This window comes from Physella acuta, unplaced genomic scaffold (genome assembly GCF_028476545.2).
Source record: "Physella acuta isolate Inbredline_101_S28 unplaced genomic scaffold, ASM2847654v3 ptg000260l, whole genome shotgun sequence".
Taxonomy (NCBI): domain Eukaryota; kingdom Metazoa; phylum Mollusca; class Gastropoda; family Physidae; genus Physella; species Physella acuta.
Window position 1 is genome coordinate 256,619 of NW_026731779.1, and position 27,075 is coordinate 283,693.

Genomic DNA, 27,075 nt, shown 5'->3' on the forward strand with positions numbered 1-27,075 from the left:
ACACACAGGTAGATCACAGGTAGATCACAGGTAGATCACAGGTAGATCAACGTTCAGAAGTAAATTCAGAACAAGTATTTTAAATGTAAGTATCAAAGACGTATGTGCATGTGTGTATTCAGATTGTGGTTTAACATTTTTTTTCAAAATCTTTATGAAGCAACCTACTTCCATAAGTCGCAGTTACGATGGGTACCCAGCATTAGTTCGGACGAGTGGCTTGTATTTTTGTTTTGTGCTGCTCAAATAACAACATGTTAAGTGTTGTCAGATTTAATGGCTAGTCATTTGTTTTAAAAACATATCAATGAACAGGAAAGGCTTTTAAATCATAATTAATTTAGTATTGTAGTATAGCACCACATATAAATCTGTATAGCATAATATCACATTTTTTATCTGTTCTAGATGACACCACAGATTCTGATCCTCGCCTTGACCATCGGTCTGGCACTGTCCGTCCCATCCACCAACAGATGTCCCCAGCCAACCGCAACCAACCCCACCCCCGCAGCCTTCCTGTACGGCAGCCCCGACGACTGCCAGACGTTTTTCATGTGTAACTATGGCAACCCTATCCGTATGTCATGTCCAGCCACGACCACCTTCAATGAGCTCCACCAGACGTGTGTCAACAGGAACAGTGAATTCGACACGTGCACGAGTGAGTACTTTAGCCACATCGATCACACTGAATTATAGCTGAAGAGTTCATTAGTTACGTGCAGCTTAACTCCAGCGGTTAGTTAAAGTTATGACCCTTGCATCTTCCTTGCCATGTAGTTATGCCTGTTGTTTTAATAATTTATTTCAGGGGGGGGGGGGGGGTCAGCTTCCTGAGTTAGAATGTTTTAGCTTTGAAATTTATATCCTACAACAAAAACAGCACATTTTAATATTCTGCTTTTGTATCTGAAGTAATCTAACATTCACATTCAACATATCCCTAGCCCTAACCTTAATCCCAAAACAGATTTTTACTTTTTATTTGGGTTAAACCCGAAAGTACAAAGAGTAATAAAATTTGAATTAATTATAATGGTTATCATAGTGCGATTTTACTTTAATTTTATACGTTATATACCGTATAAAGTAACTTCACTAAGTACCCGAGTGTGTTTTGGCGCAAATTTAAATACAGCAGTGAATCCAATATATCAAGGCTCACATTAGCTATTTTAAACTAATCAAGGACGATTTAGAAAACTTACAGTTATAAGTGCTTTTGTTAGAAGTGGATAAACATAAATAAAATTAAACCTATGGTCAGTTGCTTATTTTAATTGTAACCATGTTTATTTTACAATTTTACTCAACCTATCTTTTATGTTTGTTTTCTTTAGGCCCGAGCGTGCCCGTCCCATCCTCCAACAGATGTCCCCAGCCAACCCAAGCCAACCCCAACCCAAATCATTTCCTGTACGGCAGCCCTGACGACTGCCAGACTTATTTCAACTGTGACCACGGCAACCCTATCCGTATGTCATGTCCAGCCTTGACCACCTTCAATGAGAGGCTCCAAGTTTGTGTCCATAAGGGTAGCATCTTCGACACCTGCACACGTGAGTTCGATCTTAGTTCTCATCGATTCAATTATAAACTACTGTAATCAATAATAATTAGACAAGTGTCTTGCTTCAATGTAGTAGATCTACAAATACATTAATCACATCCATCATTTCCATCACGACCATCACATCCATGGCATCCATGACATCCATGACATCCATCCCATCCATAACATCCATCCCATCCATAACATCCATCACATTCATCACATCCATCACATGGATGTTAATGCTATTAGATCGATACAAATATGATCAATATCTCTTTCTAGGTTAGAGCTCAGTTTAACAGTTTTATTTCGCTGGAGAACGTCCTAGAAAACTTCAGCTAAATGACCTGATTGATGGAATTTCCTCCATATACAAGATAACATATTTTGCCACGTTCATAAGAAATCCTTCTCTTTTACATTAATTTTCTTATTGTTTTTTCCTATTCGTTTTTTTTTTCAGCTCGACAATCTAATTAATTGTTTGTTATTTATTTTGAACTAAAAATAATTTGTATTTAAAAAAAAGGAAATAAAGAACCTACTATTGTAAACCCGTTTTAGTTATTATATTATTTTTTATATATAAATTAATAAAAAAAAACAATATTCAACTAGAAATAGTCTTATTAGTTCATGATTTTACTTTGATAAATTATGAATTAGAAATATTTTTCGCGGGACAAATATACAAACGCAGGGACGATGTGGCCTAGCAGTACAGCGCTAGATTGCTAACCTGAAAGGATCGAGTTCGAATCCGGGTTCAGGTTAGTGGAACGTCCCGTAGGTCCACCCAGCCATGATTGGTACTGATCTCACATCGGTAAAGTAAACTCCACTTCCGGGAAGTAAAGGCGGCTGGGCATAGTGACCACACTATCCTTTCATATGCCAATGTCACAGAAACAAGTGAACTCTATTTCACTTGCCCCAATGGACCGTCAAGTTCAAGAGGGAAATTTACTTTTATCACACTAGCCCTAAAGAAATATTATGTTTTGGGTAAACAGCTCAGCTTTATTCAACCATTAACTAGAAATAACATGAAACATAATAAAAACCGAAAGTTTAGGAGGGAAAATTTAAGACACAGAAACAACATTAAACATTGCTCGACTGAGTACTAAAGAAGACACAGCAAGCGCATTGAAACATCACCATATTGTGTATTATATCACAGACTATATTTTTTGCAAAGATTTTATGTGTGTATGTGCTTGTGTGTGTGTGTAAGTGTTGTTTATTTTATTACGTGGGTATAATAATTTATAAAAGCAAAAAGCCTGTATGCGCCCATCTAAGCTTTGAAAATGTATCTGTTAATGTAGCTAATGTATATTTTTCATTCGGGCTTACGACAATTCGGGAAAACGGCTTTCAGGCAAAGGTCTTTCGGACATACGTAAAGCTCCCCTAACCAATACGTTTGGTAGCAACTTTGGTTACAAAAGCTGTCTAAAGGATACCAGTTACCTAAGGGGATGCACTCCTGTTTCTTTTCGTAATTTTACTTTCTAGATGGGTTTTTGTCCCTAGCTAACTTTGATGGCGAACTGCTTTCTATAAAAGTCTAGTTCAAGGGTCGGCAACCTTTTGGGTCGGAAGAGCCAAAATTTACAATTACTAAATATCCCAATTTTTAAAGAGCCACTAACATTTTTATTTCAATATTATAATATTTGCTTAGGATTATATATATATATATATATATATATATATATATATATATATATATATATATATATATATGTAGCTTTAAATATGAAATAATATTTATTCAAATAAAACATACACATGTTTCGCAGAAAAAACGTATTAAAGTATTTTATCTAGCTCTGCTAGAATAATAAAATCAGTAATCAAAGTATATGGCTTTAATTATTGAATACTATTTACACCATTTTCGCATTGCATGCCTTTTGAAAGTTTGTTTAAACCTGGCTAATAATTTGTTATCAGTTTCATGCAAGACTCTAGAATCTAGAGTTTTCCAAACTTTTCAGACCGAAGGCCGCATTAACTATCAAATATAAGTTGGGGGGCCAGAGTTTCTTGGGTTTGTTGTTAGGTTTTTGTTTACGTTTGCTTTTTTGTTTGTTTTTTCTTTGTGTTTGTATTGGTGTTTGTGGTTGTGGTTGGGTTTGTTGTTAGGTTTTTGTTTTCGTTTGTATTTGTAATTGTGTTAGCGTTATGTTTGCGTTTTGTTTGCGTTTTGTTGTTTTGGTTGGTTGTGGTTTGGGTGGGCAATGCCGGGTTTATGATGATTACTAAACACACAGGTAATGGTCTTTAACAGAAAGGTTTTTCACAGAAGCCAGAGCAGGGCCTGGCCGGGACGGCTAGCATATATATATATATATATATATATATATATATATATATATATATATATATATATATATATATATATATATATATATATATATATATATATATATATATATACAAATTTCAAGTGCCTCCCACCCGATAAAAAAGTCTGAAAGAAACACTGTCGGGGACCGACAACCCACTCGAGGTCAAAGTTTGTTCTCAAATTGTTCGTCACGTAGGCCTACTTTATTCTAGATAAAGTTTGTATGTTGTTCCAAACTTTGAAAGGTACTTGGATGCAAAAGTTTTAATATTAGGAAAATCTTCCTTGGGCAAATACTTATAAAACCCACCCGCCCTTATTTTAACAAGTCTTTAAGGAGGTCATTTACTGGGTAACTGGCCGCATTTACCTCAATGGTATTTGCACTCATTGCTTCATTTTACGTTTGTTTTGAATTTTTTCTCAGCCACAATCAACACATTTTTTTCCGTTGACAAAAGGATCTCCGAGAGTCCGAGGGCCGGATGAGAGGACCTCGCGGGCCGCATCCGGCCCGCGGGCCGTAGTTTGGAGACCCCTGCTCTAGATTTTTATTTGTTAGATGGCTTCTATACTTTGTATTATATTCATGCAAGAAAACGCTTGCTCGCATGAATATGTTGACAATATTTTTTAAAGGAATGTGTTGAGACAGTAAATAGAAGATATCTGTTCAGATAGTATGTTCTTGTGTAAATTTGTTTGGACAATTATTTTGTAACTGAAAATTGTAAGTTTGCTTTTAATTTTTTTTACCTACTAAGAGAATATTTCTTAGATAAAAAGTAGATAAAATCAGTTGACTTGTTTCAGAATTACATTTAAGTATCAGTCTTTAGGATTTCTGTATTCTTGAAATATATATATATATATATATATATATATATATATATATATATATATATATATATATATATATATACTGAAATATGGCGTAACTAGATATTCTAATAGAATAGCGTGTGTTTATGTTTATTATTATATCGTTCATTACCGAGTGTTGCAGATCAATATTTTTATGAGTTTTGAACATAAAATAAAACAATTATTAATATTTGTGCATGGAGCTGAAGAGCCGCATCTCGACATCAAAAGAGCCGGATGCGGCTAGCGAGCCGCAGGTTGCCGACCCTTGGCCTAAACTGTTTAGTTATAAAGTCGACCTCAGTATCTGGTTTTCATGCATTTTATTTCCCCACTCAGCTAAGAAAAAGTGTTGAGCGTGGAATTGTAAAAAACAAAACTTGAACGTTTTCGCTGTTCACCGATCATTGAACACATGAAGAGTTTTGTTTCTCCCTATGTCACTAGCTTTTATGGGTAAACTAAGCTGGGATGTCGCCCGTAGTTAAAAGATTTTTTTTGCCTTGACCAGGGATACCCAGGGATATTATACCCTGACCAGGGATACCCAGGGATATTATACCCTGACCAGGGATACCCAGGGATATTATACCCTGACCAGGGATAACCAGGGATATCATACCCTGACGACTTTAGAGCTCTCATTCACTGTATTAATATAATTACTTCCCATTATTTTAAAATATTTACTCATGCAAGGGAAATAACATAAAATAAAATTCTCTAAATGCTAGAACAGTCTAAACAAAATTCAAAATTAACGATTCATTATATTTACTCAATAAATACATGTTTAAAAATAGCATTAAAATTTGGCATTTTGTAATGTTGAAAGAATTTTTAAAAATGTAACGTCCCACACAATATATATATATATATATATATATATATATATATATATATATATATATATATATATATATAACGCGGCGCCCGCAAGGCTTAGCATTGTTACCAAAACGTCCTATATTTTGAAGGTCTTCGTTCTGTTTTTATTTGAAGTTGCCCGTACATCAAACTTAGATAAGAACACAAAGCCTCTCCGACTCAGTGCCTACAGCTGCTATTGTTATTGAATAAATTAAATTAAATAGGGGGACAAAATATCGCGAGCCTGCTGTGTGGACTAAAGATATGAAATTTCTCTACATGAATCAGTGGCTAACAATCGGTCGTTATATCATTTATATGTTGATGTAAAAGTTATATGTGATAACTAATAGTCATTTTCATAGTAAGACAGCTCATGTGTGTCGATGTATCTGTTGATCGTCTGCTCTAAAATTCCTCTGGGTCAAGGTCACATTGGTTAAGGTCATGAAATAAACTTTACGTGATGCATGCAACCAACTACAGAGCGCCAACAGTGGCAGAGCTGTGGGAGGATAGAATCCAATTTTGTTAAACATCCACATTTTTAGTGGCTTACAGAGCTGCGAAGGATACAATCACATTTTGTTAAACATCCACATTTTTAGTGGCTTACAGAGCTGCGGAGGATGCAATTACATTTTGTTAAACATCTACATTTTAGTGATTTACAGCAGTGTTTCTTTAAAGCATCTCTTCGGCAGGGGGGGGGGTATTATTATTCATATAAAGTAAAGAATCCTCATTAGACCTAGCAATCCATAGGCCAGATGTAGGAGAGTTAATTGTAAATTGTGAACCCCAGTTGCTTTGTAATAACCTGCAAACTTTTGGTAGCGTGAGGCAGGTACCGATTAGAGCTGGATGAACTCCAGTTGCTTTGTAATTACCTATATTCTCTCTCGAACTCGAGGCAGGTAACCATCAGAGCTATTTTCGTGGGTTTTTTCAGGTCCCGCCATCCCTCCTTTATGGTATATGATTGGTTATAAGGTTTGAATGGCTCATTCATGCGTAGGGATAATCAAAAATATAGTGAGACTACGCCTTCTATGACATCATAATTTACATAAAAGCATTTGAAATTAAACCTATCTTTAAATACATTTAAGTAGAGCATGGATATATGTTTATTTTTAAAAAAAACGAACAAAACAATGACTATTCTTTCTAAAAGTTTTTAAAAATTGAAATTGTGTGTGTGAGATACGGAGAGAGAGAGAGAGAGAGAGAGAGAGAGAGCGTGTATGTGTGTGTGAAAGAGAGAGTGTGTGTGTAAGAGTGTGTAGGTGTGGGTGGCTATGTCCTTTGTGCATTACTATACCTTTCCTCTCTACGCCGTTAAACTTTGGGCTTTGTTGAAAATGCTCATAGAAAGGTTTGTACGGGGAAAAAAAATTAAATCCCCAATAGCTAAAAAAGGCCCCAGAATAAAAATAAGGAACATGATTGAATTTTGAATATACAGAGGAATTAACGAGGCTTAGATTACATTTAACAAAAATATTAACTTGGTTGTTTCCTTTTGTCTAAAAAAATTAGTAACAAAAACAAAGACTACAGCTCGAAAAATAATTAGGAAAAAAATGTAATTTTGTAGGGCTACTCAAATCTAAAAAATAAATAAATAACGCTCTTTTAGAAAGCAACGTCACACTTCTAAAAATAACTTACAAAAAAACCTTCTGTTTCGTGCCCCTATGCAAATGACGCAATCTGAATCTACTTATGCTCCAATCAGTAATTGAGGTCACACATCTAAAAATACCCATTAGCTAATACGTTGTTTCAGTCAATATGGCATTAATAAACCGTCAAATAATTTTGTTTAACGTGTTAAAGAGAAAATCCTGTAGATTTTCATCACTTTGAGAATCACGCAATCTTCATCTTTTCTTACAAGATCTAATCAAAGAGTGAGATTACGAGCCTCAATATCGATCAATTACCATTAGTAATTAAATAAACCGGGAGTGATCTCCCCAAAACTTTCTCGAATATTTTTATATAACTTGAAATATAGGCATGATTTTAAATTACTTAAACTTTTAAAAATAGAATAGAATCTCATACAAAAAAAGAATTGCACACCAAGCAAACGCCAAAACAAAATGTGCATAATAGTGCGCAATATTATTAGTACTTTATAAATTTACATGCGTTTTTTTGAGAAATAGAAAATAGCGTAAATTAGTTCTTACGGTGAACGGAATTTACTCAAAATTTGAGAGAAGGTAGAAAATTAGATCTTTTACTTACATGTGAAATTTCATTTATCTATCCTAAATAGTACTTAAGTTATAGGTTTTTGAAAAATTCAAAGTAGAAAAAGTACCACTTCCGGTTATCGGAAATCGCTGAAAAAATGATACGGATCTACGATTTTGATAAAATACGTATATATGAAATTTCATCAACTTAGCTGTAACGGTACTCAAGTTATCGTGTTACACATATATAATTACTAGCTGTATGTCATTACTAGCATTATTAGCTGTGTGTCTTTACTTCGCTATGATGTAATATAAAAGTAGCACTCTGAAGAAATAAGAAAAAAACACAATGTAGGCCGACAAAACAAAAATTGTATCAATCTAAACAAAAAAAAAATATATATACACTACAACCAAAAACAATGAACGTAACACAATCTGTTTGGTAATTCTTATAAAAAAATTTCTTACATAATAATTCCTGGGAAATTATTTAAGACAAGTGAAATAGGGGAAATAATCACTCTCTTAATATAAATATGTACATATCTACACATTTAATTATAAATGTCAAAACAAATAAATAATTACTTTAGAATGAAATGAAATTATTTAACACTATTCGTGTTTACAACATGTTTTTTTCTATAATCAGAATTTAATAAATCGTCATCATAAATGCTGAAGTATTACAGCGTAATGAAAGTTTTTAAAATCAGAGTTGGTGTAAAAACACGCTTTTCGATATATAATAGAAACCTATTGAATAACAGCCTACATTTAACTTAATATCGGTGTTTTAGTTCAGATCATATATTTTTAATTAACTACTGCTTCTTTGTGTTCTTTAAAGATCATTTTTAACATAGTGATAGGTATGGGTTAGATCACTGTATTGATCACACAGAGTTTTACGTTTGGAAAGCTAATTTTCTGGCGGCATGGTACTTTGGTACATTATTACGCGTTTTTCTACATGTACTTAAGAGATCAGTTCGGGGTGGGTTGGGGGGGGGGGGGTTCAACTTCATTCACCACTGTCCGGTCACTTTAGGTCAATTATCCAACCCAGTGTATACCTAGTTGTGACATTAATGTCGCTCTACACAATTGTGTTTGTGAGGTGTGTGTGTGGGGGGGGGGGGGGGGGGGAGGGGAGATAACCAACTCAGTGTGAACATAGCGTCAGTTTTTAGATGACTGTTCTAAACATACATATATATTACACAAATATATATTAGACATATATTACAGAAATAGATTTAAATAAGTAGCAGTGGTATTATGACAATATTTTTTTTACAGAGGGGTCCATGGGGGATGGGGGTTGTAACTGTTTCATATAATTTGTAATCGTAATAACTATCGCCCAAGCTGTAAGAATACTACTACTTCATCGTGATGACGTTGTTGACCTTGTCAAAATTTCCCCACCACTACGCAGTTTGCTCCTAAGTAAATTTTAATAGAGATGCCACATCAGTTGTATTTGTTTCTGTATTGTAATTTTTTTAAAAATTAATCACATGATTCAAACTGTATATATATAAAGTAATTATGTGTGAAGTTTTATGTATAACATTTTCTAATTCAATTATTCGTAAGCATATACATTATACAGTTGCCTTAAACTTAACACCCCTCTTGTCAAGTGGTACTACCCGTAGAGGTTTTTTAAACATTGCAATGAATCTTAATGGTTATTTTTAGAATGGCAAACTGATGCAGCTGTTAATACTTGTTGTAAACGTAGACACTACTAGACTAGTACAATAATGCTTTAATTGCTGCATGAAAAGAAATCTTGTGATTTACATAGATGTGCCGACCAAAAATATTTTTTTAAACAAATATCATTGTTTAAAACTTTTAAAAATTTGTTTCCAAAAAGGCGCCACTTTGCTGAAAATGGCCAGAGGGGGAGCGGCTGCTACCTGCCCCCACCCTCCCCCTGCGTACGCTACTGGGCCCACGCTTTTAATTATAATGATATAAATAGTAGTGCATTAATATATTTAATGAAAGTAGTTTTTTTATAAATAAATATTATTTATTTATTATATTTTTAAAAATTATTTTATATTTAATAAAATTGTATTATTTTCTTCTTTTTAGTGCAGTTATAAAAGCTTTTAATTATAAACGTTTTTATGTATTTATTATTATTTTGTTGACATGTTATTACTAGTTAATGGTTGAATAAAGCTGAGCTGTTAACCCAAAACATAACAGTTCTTTAGGGCTAGTGTGATAAAAGTAAATTTCCCTCTGGAACTCGACGGTCCATTTGGGGCAAGTGAAAAATATTTCATCTGATTCTGTTACATTGGCATATGAAAGGATAGTATGGTCACTATGCCCAGCCGCCTTTACTTCCCGGAATAGGAGTTTACTTTACCGATGTAAAATAATGTACTAATAGGACTATTTCTAGTTGAATATTGATTTTTATTAATTTATATTAAAAATACAATAATAACTAAAACGTGTTTACAAAAGTAGGTTCTTTATTTCCGTTTTTAAAATAAAAATTATTTTTAGTTCAAAAAAAATAACAAACAATTAATTAGATTGTCGAGCTGGAAAATAAAACGAATAAAAAAAAACTATAAGTAAATTAATGTAAAAGAGAAGGATTTTTTTTTATGTACGTGGCAAAATGTGTTTTCTTGTAAAGCGAGGAAATTACATCATCAGGTCATTTGGCTGAAGTTTTCTAGGACGTTCGCCAGCGAAATGAAACTGTTAAACGGGAGCTCTAACCTGGAGAGAGATATTGATCCTATTTGTATCGATCTAATAGCATTAACATCCCTGTGATGGATGTGATGAATGTGATGGATGTTATGGATGTGATGGATGTGATTAACATAGTTGTAGAGCTACTACATTTAAGCAAGATACTATCTTGAAGTAATTATTTAATTATTATTGATTTCAGTAGTTTATAATTGAATCGATGAGATCTAAGACCGAACTCACGTGTGCAGGTGTCGAAGACGCTACCCTTATGGACACAAACTTGGAGCCTCTCATTGAAGGTGGTCAAGGCTGGACATGACATACGGATAGGGTTGCCGTGGTCACAGTTGAAATAAGTCTGGCAGTCGTCAGGGCTGCCGTACAGGAAATGATTTGGGTTGGGGTTGGCTTGGGTTGGCTGGGGACATCTGTTGGAGGATGGGACGGGCACGCTCGGTCCTAAAGGAAACAAACATTAAATATAGGCTGAGTAAAAGAGAAAATATAAACATGGTTACAATTGAAATAAGAAACTGACCGTAGGTTTAATTTCATTTATGTTTATCCACTTCTAAAAATAGCACATATAACTGTGAGATTTCTAAATTTTCCTTGATTAGTTTAAAATAGCTAATGAGAACCTTGATAAACTGGATTCGCTATCGTATTTGAAATTACGCTAAAACACAATCTTTGTACTTTCGGGTTTAACCAAAAAAAAAAGTAAAACTCTACTTTGTGATTACGATTAGGGCTAGGGTTATGTTGAATGTGAATGCTAGATTACTTCAGATACAAAAGCAGAATATAAAAAAGTGTTGTTTTTGTTGTAGGATATAGATTTCAAAACTAAAACATTCTAACCCAGGAAGCTGACCCCCCCCCCCTCAAATAAATTATTTTAAAAGAACAGGCATAACTACATGCTAGGTAGATACAACGGACATACCTTTGCTTAACCGCTAGAGTTAAACAGCACGTAACTAATTAACGTTTTAGCTATAATTCAGTGTGATCGATGTGGTTAAAGTACTCACTCGTGCACGTGTCGAATTCACTGTTCCTGTTGACACACGTCTGGTAGAGCTCATTGAAGGTGGTCGTGGCTGGACATGACATACGGATAGGGTTGCCATAGTTACACATGAAAAACGTCTGGCAGTCGTCGGGGCTGCCGTACAGGAAGGCTGCGGGGGTGGGGTTGGTTGAGGTTGGCTGGGGACATCTGTTGGAGGATGGGACGGACAGTGCCAGACCGATGGTCAAGGCGAGGATCAGAATCTGTGGTGTCATCTAGAACAGATAAAAATGCATGTTATATTATGCTAAACAGATTAATATGTGGTGCTATACTACAATACTAAATTATGATTTAAAAGCCTCAAAGTTCATTTGTATGTTCTTAAAACAAATGACTAGCCATTAAATCTAACAGCATTTAACAGGTTATTATTTGAGCAGCACAAAACAAAAATACAAGCCAGTCGTCCAAACTAATGCTGGATAACAATCGTAACTGCGTAGGTTGCTTCATAAAGATTTAAAAAAAAAATGTTAAACCACAATCTGAATACACACATGCACATACGTCTTTGATACTTACTTTTAAAATGCTTGTTCTGAATTTACTTCTGGACGTTGATCTACCTGTGATCTACCTGTGATCTACCTGTGATCTGCCTGTGATCTACCTGTGATCTACCTGTGATCTACCTGTGATCTACCTGTGATCTACCTGTGATCTACCTGTGATCTACCTGTGATCTGCCTGTGATCTACCTGTGATCTACCTGTGATCTACCTGTGATCTACCTGTGATCTACCTGTGATCTACCTGTGATCTACCTGTGTGTTGATGTGAAGTTCTCAGACAGCATCTATCCTATTTATACAAATGTCCCATCTATGGTACAGTATGACGTTGTGTGGGAATCAGGAAGTCACGTGTTGAATATCAGCCACACCTGGAACAATCACTGATGCATGGCAGCCTCCCCCATCCCTTCAGTTACCTTAGCCTCAATAAATCTTTTGTGTATTTTAATCCGGTTCTTTGTGTGATGTAAGACTTTACGCCCTCGGATTTCAGGAAGAAAACAATAACCTACAAATAGGACTTTTGCTCAACAAATGCATAAAAAATATTTTTAGTTGGTTTGAACTTCCTGGTCATGACTTCCTTGTATAAAGTAAAGATTTCTTTATAGACCTAGCGATCTATTGTGCAGATGAAGTAGAGTTCATATCTTTCTTGACCTCGGCATATGAGGAGATGGTGTGGTCACTTCTATGCCAAAGTATGTCAGGTACTCATTAGAGTTGAGTGATTTCAGGGACGTCATACAGTCACAAGTCCGAACTGTGATCAGAACTCGAGATTGGCTGGCAGCCAAGCGCTCTACCTTTCGACCACGCCGTCCCTACTTCCTTGTATATGATCACAGTTTCCAAAACCTGGACGTCCACATCACGATTACCACCCTCCCCCTTCAACCATTACGTGTTTTGTCTTTAATTCGTGGCATGACGTATCAGTGTAGAAGAGACTTTTTAGTGTAATGTTTGACAACTCCGCGTGTTGAGGGGAATGATTTAGATGCGATGATGTGACAAGACTGAAAAACCAACATGTGAGGACTCTTTCTATGGCGGCATGTTTGATATTCGGTTTGTTTGTCTTTTGATATGATTTTAATTGAATTATTGGTTTTTAGAAACAGGTAAAAGAGTGATGTATCACTACCGGATGTTGGAGGCCTCTCAAATAATAATCTAAGTATAAGATTGAAATACAGAATTTCTACCTAACTAATAATAGTGCCCGCAACGTTAAGAGATTAAAATACCACTTCTGGTTACCGTAATTCACACAAAAGATAACAGGAACTTGCGCATATAATTTCATGCTTATATGTGAAATTCAGCCGACCTAAATAAAACAGACAGACAGACAGACAGACAGACAGACAGACAGACAGACAGACAGACAGACAGACAGACAGACAGACAGACAGACAGACAGACAGACAGACAGACAGACAGACAGACAGACAGACAGACAGACAGACAGACAGACAGACAGACAGACAGACAGACAGACAGACAGACAGACAGACAGACAGACAGACAGACAGACAGACAGACAGACAGACAGACAGACAGACAGACAGACAGACAGACAGACAGACAGACAGACAGACAGACAGACAGACAGACAGACAGACAGACAGACAGACAGACAGACAGACAGACAGACAGACAGACAGACAGACAGACAGACAGACAGACAGACAGACAGACAGACAGACAGACAGACAGACAGACAGACAGACAGACAGACAGACAGACAGACAGACGGACAGACGGACAGACGGACAGACGGACAGACGGACAGACGGACAGACGGACAGACGGACAGACGGACAGACAGACAGACAGACGGACGGACCGACGGACGGACGGACGGACGGACGGATGGACGGACGGACGGACGGACGGATGGACGGACGGACGGACGGACAAACAGAAAGACAGTGGTGTCAAGACGTAAGCTAGTCATTAGTTCACACGGTTCCACATAGACATCAATAATGTTTAATATAAAAATACAATTACAAAAGTATAACATATTAAGTAACATGGAGAAATCGCCCTGAACCGAGTACCATGGAAAGGTGTGGTTGCGCCTCTATGTTCCACGAGGGATCCACAGGAATGATGATGATGATGATGATCATGATGACGTTGATGATGATTTTGATGTTTTGATGATGATGATGATAATGATGTGTATGATAATGATGATGATGATGATGAAGTAACATCGTATTACCACCTGAATCATGAATGTAACACAACTAGGAAGTGATGTGTAATTCCACGTAAGCGTCTATTTCAATACGGGCTGACTCTTCGTTCAGCATTTGTATAGTTTCATTTTCAAGTGCTACATAATTATTGAACAGATGAGTTCATCCTTTGAATAGTTTCGTTGTTAATTGTCAATGCCATATTATGTAGAATTATAAGATTTGCTAGATCTAACGCCGTCTTTTTGAGAACGTGGGTAGAAAGACGAAGGAGGAAGTTACATATAAGTTACATATAACTAGTAAAACAAGTTTAAAATAAACAGGGAGTGATCCCCCCTTAAGTTTTTCGAATATTCTTATATAACACTACGGGGGATGGCATTTCTGGATATAGACAATATTTTTAATCCATTTTTTTAATTACCTAAACTTAAAATAAACCGGAAGTGATCTCCCCTAAACTTTCTGGAATATTCTTATATGAAACAACAGGGGATGGCAACTCGGGATATAGACATGATTTTTAATCAATTTTAAATACTTAAACTTTTTATAATAGAATGAAATCTCGTAGAAAAAAGAATTGCACACCAAGTGAACGCCAAATAAAATGTGTATAATAGTGCGGAAATATTATTAGTACTTTATAAATTCATATGCGTTTTTTGAGAAATTGGAAATAGCCTAAATTACTATTTCCGGTGAACGGAAGTTACTCAAAATTTGACAGAAGGTAGAGAATTAGATCTTTTACCTGAATGTGAAATTTCATTTATCTATCTAAAAAGTACTCAAGTTATTGGTTTTTGAACAATTGAAAGTAGAAAAAGCTACACTTCCGGTTATCGGAAATCGCTAAAAAGTTGATAAGGATCTACACATTTGATATAATACTTATATATGAAATTTCATCAACCTAGCTGTAACGGTACTCAAGCTATCGTGTTAACAGACACACACACACACACACACACACACACACACACACACACACACACACACACACACACACACACACACAGACATACGGACAAGATTGCAAAACAATGTTTTTCCGACTCATGGTGGTGTAAAACGTCGCGATTTGCAAAAATCTCGATTTTTTGTTGTTTTAGGATTACAATACTTTGTATACGAGAAAGTAAATATACTTACGTAATTTTTTTTTCTTTTTAACCGTAACTTTACTTAAAGACACTGCAATGTGACAGTTAAATTAAAAAGATTTGCTTTATTAACCCGATAAGTAGTTTGTGACAAAATATCTGGTTAATATTTACTTCAAAAGACATTTTATAGTCCGATAAATTAGAAATATTAAAAACGGGTTAAGCTTCTACTTAGTAAACTTTGAGTTTAGCCTTTTATTTTTACAAGCTTTTATTTAACTCACTTCCTCTGTCGACAGTCTGTCTGTCTAGACGGAAACGCAGGAGTGAAAATTCGGACAGTTCTACTTGACCGATACGATTCACAGTTGGCACGTGGGTCAAGACATGAAGACAATGCAATCTGAAACTAAATTTGACTTAATTGGAAGCCTAATTAATTTTTTATGAATTAATAAAAATTTGGACCGAATTAGTAGGCATGTCTAGCCAACCACACCACACGCGTCATCACATTCAATAGCTGCGCCATCACGTAATGGCTGCGTTCAAAAACCATTGCGCGCCTACTGAACGTGATGTTCAGTAGGCGCGCAATGGTTTTTAGTCATGTAACTCTACTGTAAATAAAACATGTAAAGTACTGAAAAAAAAATTCATAAAAAACGTTTTAATAACAAGCTTTTATGTAATGATGCACTAAAAAGTAGAAAATAAATTATAGACTACTATTTAAATAACTATAAAGAAAAGCGTGGGTGTCTTCCTTAACATTAGTAAAGGTATCCAATAGATACTAAAGTGACCCACGCTTTTCTTTATAGTTATTTAAATAGTAGTCTATAATTTATTTTCTACTTTTTAGTGCATCATTACATAAAAGCTTGTTATTAAAACGTTTTTTATGAATTTTTTACAAGCTTTTATTTAACTCACTTCCTCTGTCTGTCTAGACGGAAACGCAGGAGTGAAAATTCGGACAGTTCTACTTGACCGACACGATTCACAGTTGGCACGTGGGTCAAGACATGAAGACAATGCAATCTGAAACTAAATTTGACTTAATTGGATGCCTAATTGATTTTTTATGAATTAATTAAAATTTGGACCGAATTAGTAGGCATGTCTAGCCAACCACACCACACGCGTCATCAATAGCTGCGCCATCACGACCACGTAATGGCTGCGTTCAAAAACCATTGCGCGCCTACTGAACGTGATATTCAGTAGGCGCGCAATGGTTTTTAGTCATGTAACTCTATTGTAGATAAAACATGTAAAGTACTGAAAAAAAAAAAATTCATAAAAAACGTTTTAATAACAAGCTTTTATGTAATGATGCACTAAAAAGTAGAAAATAAATTATAGACTACTATTTAAATAACTATAAAGAAAAGCGTGGGTCACTTTAGTATCTATTGGATACCTTTACTAACGTTAAGGAAGACACCCACGCTTTTCTTTATAGTTATTTAAATAGTAGTCTATAATTTATTTTCTACTTTTTAGTGCATCATTACATAAAAGCTTGTTATTAAAACGTTTTTTATGAATTTTTTTTTCAGTACTTTACATGTTTTATCTACAATAGAGTTACATGACTAAAAACCATTGCGCGCCTACTGAATATCACGTTCAGTAGGCGCGCAATGGTTTTTGAACGCAGCCATTACGTGGTCGTGATGGCGCAGCTATTGATGACGCGTGTGGTGTGGTTGGCTAGACATGCCTACTAATTCGGTCCAAATTTTAATTAATTAATAAAAAATTAATTAGGCATCCAATTAAGTCAAATTTAGTTTCAGATTGCATTGTCTTCATGTCTTGACCCACGTGCCAACTGTGAATCGCGTCGGTCAAGTAGAACTGTCCGAATTTTCACTCCTGCGTTTCTATCTAGACTGACGACTGACGACTGACGACTGACGAGGAAGTGAGTTAAATAAAAGCTTGTAAAAATTCATAAAAAACGTTTTAATAACAAGCTTTTATGTAATGATGCACTAAAAAGTAGAAAATAAATTATAGACTACTATTTAAATAACTATAAAGAAAAGCGTGGGTGTCTTCCTTAACATTAGTAAAGGTATCCAATAGATACTAAAGTGACCCACGCTTTTCTTTATAGTTATTTAAATAGTAATCTATAATTTATTTTCTACTTTTTAGTGCATCATTACATAAAAGCTTGTTATTAAAACGTTTTTTATGAATTTTTTTACTTTCTCGTATATACGTAGTATAGAGAAAGTATTGTAATCGTGCACAAAAAGAAAATCGAGATTTTTACAAATCTCGACGTTTTACACCTCACTGATACGGAAAAACATAATTTTGCAATCTTGTCCGTATGTCTCTGTGTGTGTGTCTGTGTGTGTGTCTGTGTGTCCGTGTGTAAACACGATAACTTGAGTCCGTTACAGCTAGGTTGATGAAATTTCATATATAAGTATTATATCAAAATCGTAGATCCGTATCAACTTTTGAGCGATTTCCGACAACCGGAAGTGGTACTTTTTCTACTTTGAATTTTTCAAAAGCCTATAACTTGAGTACTATTTCAGATAGATAAATGAAATTTCACATGTAAGTAAAAGATCTAATTCTCTACCTTCTGTTAAATTTTGAGTAATTTCCGTTGACCGGAAGTAGTAATTTACGCTACTTCCGATTTCTCAAAAAACTAATGTAAATTTATTAAGTACTAATACTATTGCGCACTATTATACACACCTTTATTAGGCGTTCGCTTGGTGCTCAATTGTTTTTTTTACTGAGATTCTATTCTATTTTTAAAAGTTTCAGTATTTAAAATGGATTAAAAATCATAACTATATCCCCAGTTACCATCCCCTGTTGTTTTATATAAGAATATTCGAGAAAGTTTAGGGGAGATCACTACCGGTTTATTCTATATAATGTCTAAACCTAAATTAAAATTTTGTTTTACTAAAACAGTCAAATACGTTAGATCTTTAATAAAGTCCGAAAAAAACAAAAACAAGCTTGTCACCACCCCTCCCCTTGCCCCCCACCTTAGAATGTGAGACCCTTTATGGACAACACCTTATTGTACGGTGTACCCGGCCGTGATGCAGGCTAGTGGGTCTCGTATGTTGGTTTTCCCCACTTCCTAGTTGGGCTGTGACAGAGGGCATGAAGCAGATTAATTACCTCTCTAGGGCAGGGGTTCCCAACCCTGTGCCCGCGGGCACCAGTGCGCCCGCTGAACGATTCGTATGTGCCCGCCTCTCACTATTCGACAGAGACATAATTTTTTTCATAAACATTATTTTAAAATATGATTTATTTTTATTCATTTGTTACAGTTTTAGCTTTCTTTTGACTTCCTAGGTTTATTAATTATGTTCGATAATTTTCCCAACTTGTCTAGCGGCGAGCCAGACTGCACTATTACGCTAGCCTGGAACGGCTAGTGTAATTTGTACATCACGCACTGTACACGCAGAAAACCCGAAGTGAACGAATGGAACGAACACCACGACCTGATCCGATAATCGCCAAAGGCGCCAAATCACAAATCACATAACTCTGATTGCTTCGGCGATCATCGGCTCACTTTGTGTTTTCCGCGTGTACATGGAGTGATGTGCAAAAAGTATTCCCCGCCTGGAACCACGTTTTTGTCATTGTGATTGCTGTCCTGTTCGGGTCGCGACAGTTAGATAAGAGACATGTTCTTCAGACCAAACACGAATTAGGAAGGAATCATATCGTTTCGTTATTTTGAAAAATAAATGCGTTTGTTTGTTGTGTGGTAGTAGCATTGCAGTGCCGAAAAAACATACCGTTGAACTATACTTTCATACAAATCATGGCACTTTTAATGTGAATTATCCTCTTAAATCTGAAGTAAAAAAGAAAAAAAATTGTAATCTAAAATCAAGTCTGACAGCACAACTGACTGTTTTCACTAGACATGTGGAAAATTCTAAAAAGGCCACTATTGCTTCTTTCAAAATATCTCACATGCTCGCAAAAAAGAAGAAACCTTTCATTGATAGTGAGTTGTTTAAGGAACTATTTTTGACTGGTGCCAATTAATTAAATGTTTTCTTTGTATTTATGTGTTTTGTTTACTTTCTTTACGTTTTGTAAATACATTTCTCTGAGTGTATGCAATTTGAAAAAAATGCCAAATAATTTTATTATTTTGAAACATTTTTATTTATTATTTATTAATACATTATGACTACAAGAACATAAGAAAATAAGAAAATAAATTATGGGAAAATGACAAGTTATGAAAGGAGTTTGTCGATTTAACATAGGTGGTGCCCGCCACACTACCGATATTTTACAATGTGCTCTAGAGTAAAAAAACGGTTGGGAATCCCTGCTATAGGGTCTGCCCCATTGCCCCATTGTGTAGAGCCACATACAGGTGCATCAGTTCTGTAGTACTTATGATGTTTTTTTTTTAATTTTTTTTTATTTTGGAGACGCGCCAACGAGTCTGGAGAAATTTAAAACGACTGAAGGCCATTCGATACTTTAAGTCGAGATCACGGAAGATGTTGAGGCACTTTCTTATTAAGGCGGATTAAAGATTATATAACACTATTTTCTTTCGTGAAGCCGTTACACTAATAGGGGTCGTTTTTTGTTTGTCCATTAAATGGGATTTTGACAATGGGTCTACAAATTATTTCCCGAAAGACATTTGCCCGAATGTCTTTTTCTCAAAAGGACACTTGCCCAAATGCGACAAACGCCCCAATGGACAATTGCCCGAATGCGACAAACGCCCGAATTGACACTTGCCTGAATGGGACAAATGTGTCGGGCAAGTGTCCATTCGGGAAAACGTCCGGCTCCCCTTAACCACTACCCCCTCCCCCAACCCTAACTAAACTAAATTAGTTTAAAAAGTAAACTTCACTCTACCAATGAATCATCTATTTATTTCAAATTAGTTAAAGCTTAACAGAAGAAGAAAAGATAACGTTGCTATATATAGAACATAATTTTTAAATTCCCTCCATAAATTTGAAACACCAAATAATTTTCAAGCGGCGTAGCAAACATGTAACGAAGGTACACGGACCCCAAGATCTCAGAGTTACTGAGCTTTTTAAGAATTTAGTTTGAAAAGGTGGGCTGAATTTTTTTTTCGTGAACGAAATTTAAAGGGCTGTGTACCAGAATTTGGTCATCTAGATCAGGCGAAAGATGCTGTGGAATACACATATTTTCAACTTTAGTGTGTTAGGGTGAATAGATTTTCAATAGAAAATTTGGATGACACGACAGGTTTTCAGCCTCTAGGCCCAAGATAATCTATCTAAGAAGAGGAGATTTTAAGGGAGAATCAGCTTTATTTAGAAATGACAATGTCTCTTTTAAACTTCAGCGTCTGTGTTATGTATTACTTCGTGTGCTGGTGGACAGGCACATGAAATCTTAAAATGCGTGGATGAGTAAGTGTGTTTGTCAGTGTGTGCGTCAGTGTGTGTGTGTTAGTGAGTAAGTACAAGGCACACAGTTTGTTAACTTAAAGTTTTTCGTTTGCTGTAAACAGCCGTGTAGATTTATGAGTTGAGAAATCAATAATTATTCCACACATTAACACACGCTTGCTACCTGTCGCCACAGTCCCATTTGACACGAGAATGTTTATTGCTTTATTGACACTGACACTGAATTAGGTTTTGTCAAAGTTGAATTCTCGTTTAATTTTATGTAATAGGTTAAGGCTGGGCTCGAGTTATTGTTATATTTTATTTGTTTTTCGAGTTACCTTATAGTTTGAGTTCTGTAGTTTTAGTTTGTTAACAAAATAAACTACAATCGCATTTATGGACAGTCTTTTACCCTACATCAATAAACTATCCTATATTTCCTCATGCAATCGTATTCACAAGCAGACAATTGAAGAAAAATTGTATGATAAAAACTCCACCCAAGAACAAGGATGGGTATTTTAAAAAGACAGAAAAAAGTTAACAGGTTAACAGGTTCAATAATATTCAGCTCCGCACCCGGCCTACGACGGGTATTTCAGCTAGTAATGAATGAAACGGTTAACTGTGGCAATAATGTCCAGCCGCGCATAAGAGTTCATATCTTTAGAATAAAATAAATAAAATTTGTTTAACCCACGCAATAATTGCTTGGCTTCAGTGGCGTAGCGGGGGGGGGGGGGGGGGGGAGGGAGGTGCGGACCGCACCGCGTGACACCATTTAGGAGGGGGGGGGGTGACACCAAGGCAAAAAAAAAGCAAAATATATAGAGAAAAATGATTATTCCACTAAATTAAGTGATTAATTCGAGTGTTAAAAAGTATTTTAAGAGCAAATTTGACAACTCCCAATGGTGGAAGGGAGGGGGGGGGGGGTGCAAATCGAAAATTGAAAGTTTGTCCCGGGGGCGCCGGGAAGGGTCGCTTCGCCTCTGGGGGGTGACACCACCATTAAGTGCCGCACCGGGTGACACCCGACCTTGCTACGCCATTGCTTGGCTCAAGTCTCTAAAACTTTTTCTTGATGACATCACCCGCTGTGAGGCCTTGGCTTGAGGCGTCACACTTGACTGGACATCTGTAGACAGTTTCAAAACAATTTCCTGATCTGAAGGAAAATTCCTTTGTAAAAGCCAAGTCTACGTATTATTCGATGCACAAATAAACCGGGAGTGATCTCCCCTAAACTTTCTCCAATTTTCTTACATAGCATTACGGGGGATTGCAACTCGGGAAATAGATATGCTTTTTAATTAATGTTTAATACTTAAACTTCTTAAAATAGAATAGAGTCTCGTAGAAAAAAAGAATTGCGCACCAAATGAACAGCAAACGAAAATGTATAATATTGCGGAACATTAGTGTTTTATAAATTATTATGCGTTTTTTTTTTGAGAAATCGGAAATAGCGTAAATTACTACTTCCGGTCACCGGAAATTGCTCAAAATTTGAAAGAAAACAGGAACAGAGTTGTTTAACTTATATGTTAAATGTCTTCTATCTATTGGAAACAGTACTCAAGTTATTGGTTTTAAAAAAAAAACAAAAGTAGAATAAGTTCCACTTCCGTATACCGGAAATTGCTGAAAAGTTGACACAGAACTAGAAATTTGATATAATACTTATATATGAAATTTCATCAACCTAGCTGTAACGGTACTTAAGTTATCGTGCTCACAGACACACATCCACACATACATACACACCGAGAGCATTGTAAAGCCCAGTTTCTCCGTTTCGATAACGCGTAAAACGCCAAAATTTTGAAAAACGGTGAAAACTGTCAAATTTCTTGTGATTTTTGTTCAACGATCTGATCATATATATATATATATATATATATATATATATATATATATATATATATATATATATATATATATATATATATATATATATATATATAAAATTTGAAAATTCATATAAAAAGAGAAACAGAGCGAACATCAAACTCATACTCCACAGAAATCGGCCTCAACTTATCAATCCAAAAAAGCCCATTCACACGTTGAGCCCTCCAACACTACAACAAAATATTTGTTTTACACTTAAACGTCAAGTCACATACACATTCAATGTCGCAAACACGTGGGTAAATTGGGGGGGGGGGTGTAACACGTTCCTTGAGGTGATGGGGAAAAGTGGGAAGCTGTTGTCTTCGTCCAGTTTTTTTTTTTTTTTTTTTTTTTTTTTTTTTTTAGATTTTGTAAATAGTGAGTTTCTAGGAAGTAATGATAGGAATTTTTTTAACAAACTAAAGATAATTTGTATGCATTTGGAGAGCTAAAGTCCAATTTTTAGGTAATTGTTTTCTTCCTGAAATCCTAGGGTGTAAAGTCTTACATTACTCAAAGAACCGGATTAAAATACACAAAAGATTTGTTGATGCTGACGTCATTGATGGGAGGGGGGAGATTGTCTCGCATGGGTGATTGTTCCAGATGTGGCTTGATATTCAACTCGTGACTTCCTGATACCCACACAACGTCCTACTGTAACTTAGATGAGACATTTGTATAAATAGGGTAGATGCTGTCTGAGAACTTCACATCAACACACAGGTAGATCACAGGTAGATCACAGGGAGACTACAGGTAGATCAACGTTCAGAAGTAAATTCAGAACAAGCATTTTAAAAGTAAGTTACAAAGACCTGGATCTGTGTGGCAGATGTATTTAATCATATATATATATATATATATATATATATATATATATATATATATATATATATATATATATATATATATATATATATATATATATATATTAATACATATATATATTAATACATATATATATATATATATATATATATATATATATATATATATATATATATATATATATATATATATGTGTGTGTGTGTGTGTGTGTCTGTGTGTATGCGTGGGTGTGTGTGTGGGTGGGTGTGTGTGTGTGTGTGTGTGTTAGTGTGTGTATTCAGATTTTAGTGTAACATTTCTTTTCAAAACCTTTATGAAACTTACTTTCATAAGTCTCAGTGACGATGAGTACCCAGCATTAGTTCGGACGAGTGGCTTGTATTTTTGTTTGGTACTGCTCAAATAATAATCTGTTAAGTACTGTCAGATTTAATGGGTTGTCATTTGTTTTAAGAACATGTCGATTAACAGGAAAGGCTTATTAAATCCGAATCGTAATTTAGTATTGTAGTATAGCACCACATATTAATATTTAGCATAACATCACATGCTTGTTTATCTGTTCTAGATGACACCACAGATTCTGATCCTCGCCTTGACCATCGGTCTGGCACTGTCCGTCCCATCCTCCAACAGATGTCCCCAGCCAACCGAAACCAACCCCACCCCCGCAGCCTTCCTGTACGGCAGCCCCGACGACTGCCAGACGTTTTTCATGTGTAACTATGGCAACCCTGTCCGTATGTCATGTCCAGCCACGACCACCTTCAATGAGCTCTACCAGACGTGTGTCAACAGGAACAGTGAATTCGACACGTGCACGAGTGAGTACTTTAACTACATCGATCACACTGAATTATAGTTGAAGAGTTCATTAGTTTCTGCTGTTTAGCTTTAGCTGCTAGTTAAAGTTATGCCCCTTGTATCTTCCTAGCCATGTAGTTATGCCTGTTGTTTTGATATTTTATTTGAGGGGGGGGGGGGGGTCAGCTTCCTGGGTTAAAATGTTTTAGTTTTGAAATCTATATCCTACAACAAAAACAACACATTTCGGTATTCTACTTTTGTATCTGAAGTAATCTAACATTTACATTCAACATATCCTTAGCCCTAACCGTAATTCCAAAACAGATTTTTACTTTTTATTTGGGTTAAACCCGAAAGTACAAAGAGTAATAAAATTTGAATTAATTATAATGGTTATCATAGTATGATTTTACTTTTACTTTTATACGTTATATAATGTATCAATTAACTTCACTAACTACCCGAGTGTGTTTTAGCGCAATTTCAAATACGGTAGTGAATGCAGTCTATCAAGGTTCACATTAGCTATTTTAAACTAATCAATGAAAATTTAGAAAGCTTACAGTTATATGTGATATTTTTTAGAAGTGAATAAACACAAATGAAATTAAACCTACGGTCGGTTGCTTATTTTAATTTTAGCCATGTTTATTTTACTATTTTCCTCAGCCTATATTTATGTTTGTTTTCTTTAGGCCCGAGCATGCCCGTCCCATCCTCAAACAGATGTCCCCAGCCAACCCAAGCCAACCCCAACCCAAATCATTTCCTGTACGGCAGCCCTGACGACTGCCAGACTTATTTCAACTGTGACCACGGCAACTCTATCCGTATGTCATGTCCAGCCTTGACCACCTTCAATGAGAGGCTCCAAGTTTGTGTCCATAAGGGTAGCATCTTCGACACCTGCACACGTAAGTTCGATCTTAGATCTCATCGATTCAATTATAAACTACTGAAATCAATAATAATTAAATAATTACTTCAAGATAGTATCTTGCTTCAATGTAGTAGCTCTACAACTATGTTAAGCACATCCATCACATCCATAACATCCATCACATTCATCACATCCATCACAGGGATGTTAATGCTATTAGATCGATACAAATAGGATCAAAATCTCTTTCCAGGTTAGAGCTCCCGTTTAACAGTTTCATTTCGCTGGCGAACGTCCTAGAAAACTTCAGCCAAATGACCTGATGATGTAATTTCCTCGCTTTACAAGAAAACACATTTTGCCACGTACATAAAAAAAAAATCCTTCTCTTTTACATTAATTTACTTATAGTTTTTTTTTTATTCGTTTTATTTTCCAGCTCGACAATCTAATTAATTGTTTGTTATTAATAATTTTTATTTTAAAAACGGAAATAAAGAACCTACTTTTGTAAACACGTTTTAGTTATTATTGTATTTTTTAATATAAATTAATAAAAATCAATATTCAACTAGAAATAGTCCTATTAGTACATTATTTTACATCGGTAAAGTTAACTCCTATTCCGGGAAGTAAAGGCGGCTGGGCATAGTGACCATACTATCCTTTCATATGCAAATGTAACAGAATCAGATGAAATATTTTTCACTTGCCCCAAATGGACCGTCGAGTTCCAGAGGGAAATTTACTTTTATCACACTAGCCCTAAAGAACTGTTATGTTTTGGGTTAACAGCTCAGCTTTATTCAACCATTAACTGGTAATAACATGTCAACAAAATAATAATAAATACATAAAAACGTTTATAATTAAAAGCTTTTATAACTGCACTAAAAAGAAGAAAATAATACAATTTTATTAAATATAAAATAATTTTTAAAAATATAATAAATAAATAATATTTATTTATAAAAAAAACTACTTTCATTAAATATATTAATGCACTACTATTTATATCATTATAATTAAAAGCGTGGGCCCAGTAGCGTACGCAGGGGGAGGGTGGGGGCAGGGGGAGCAGCCGCTCCCCCTCTGGCCATTTTCAGCAAAGTGGCGCCTTTTTGGAAACAAACTTTTAAAAGTTTTAAACAATGATATTTGTTTAAAAAAATATTTTTGGTCGGCACATCTATGTAAATCACAAGATTTCTTTTCATGCAGCAATTAAAGCATTATTGTACTAGTCTAGTAGTGTCTACGTTTACAACAAGTATTAACAGCTGCATCAGTTTGCCATTCTAAAAATAACCATTAAGATTCATTGCAATGTTTAAAAAACATCTACGGGTAGTACCACTTGACAAGAGGGGTGTTAAGTTTAAGGCAACTGTATAATGTATATGCTTACGAATAATTGAATTAGAAAATGTTATACATAAAACTTCACACATAATTACTTTATATATATACAGTTTGAATCATGTGATTAATTTTTAAAAAACATTACAATACAGAAACAAATACAACTGATGTGGCATCTCTATTAAAATTTACTTAGGAGCAAACTGCGTAGTGGTGGGGAAATTTTGACAAGGTCAACAACGTCATCACGATGAAGTAGTAGTATTCTTACAGCTTGGGCGATAGTTATTACGATTACAAATTATATGAAACAGTTACAACCCCCATCCCCCATGGACCCCTCTGTAA

General features: G+C 35.3%; 3 protein-coding genes across 4 annotated transcripts; 2 read left to right on the forward strand and 1 right to left on the reverse strand.

Annotated features, from left to right (window-relative positions):
* LOC131938955 (peritrophin-1-like) lies at window positions 1-2,082 on the forward strand. Its single transcript, XM_059297204.1, has 4 exons — window positions 1-19; window positions 409-664; window positions 1,344-1,562; window positions 1,841-2,082. Exons 2-4 carry the CDS (start codon window positions 409-411, stop codon window positions 1,843-1,845), a joined length of 480 nt encoding a protein of 159 aa, XP_059153187.1. The 5' UTR covers window positions 1-19; the 3' UTR covers window positions 1,846-2,082.
* On the forward strand, window positions 16-25,814 carry LOC131938953 (peritrophin-1-like). Of its 2 annotated transcripts, XM_059297200.1 has the most exons (5): window positions 16-41; window positions 23,573-23,649; window positions 24,247-24,502; window positions 25,181-25,399; window positions 25,619-25,814. In XM_059297200.1, exons 3-5 carry the CDS (start codon window positions 24,247-24,249, stop codon window positions 25,621-25,623), a joined length of 480 nt encoding a protein of 159 aa, XP_059153183.1. In that variant the 5' UTR covers window positions 16-41; window positions 23,573-23,649; the 3' UTR covers window positions 25,624-25,814. The 2 variants fall into 2 exon arrangements, with proteins under 2 accessions (XP_059153183.1, XP_059153184.1); XM_059297201.1 differs by lacking the exon at window positions 16-41 and having other exon boundaries at window positions 23,526-23,649.
* Window positions 10,381-12,460, reverse strand: LOC131938957 (peritrophin-1-like). Its single transcript, XM_059297205.1, has 4 exons — window positions 12,441-12,460; window positions 11,644-11,899; window positions 10,847-11,065; window positions 10,381-10,627 (listed from the first exon to the last, which is right to left on the reverse strand). Exons 2-4 carry the CDS (start codon window positions 11,897-11,899, stop codon window positions 10,623-10,625), a joined length of 480 nt encoding a protein of 159 aa, XP_059153188.1. The 5' UTR covers window positions 12,441-12,460; the 3' UTR covers window positions 10,381-10,622.
* Window positions 25,815-27,075: the final 1,261 nt, after the last annotated feature.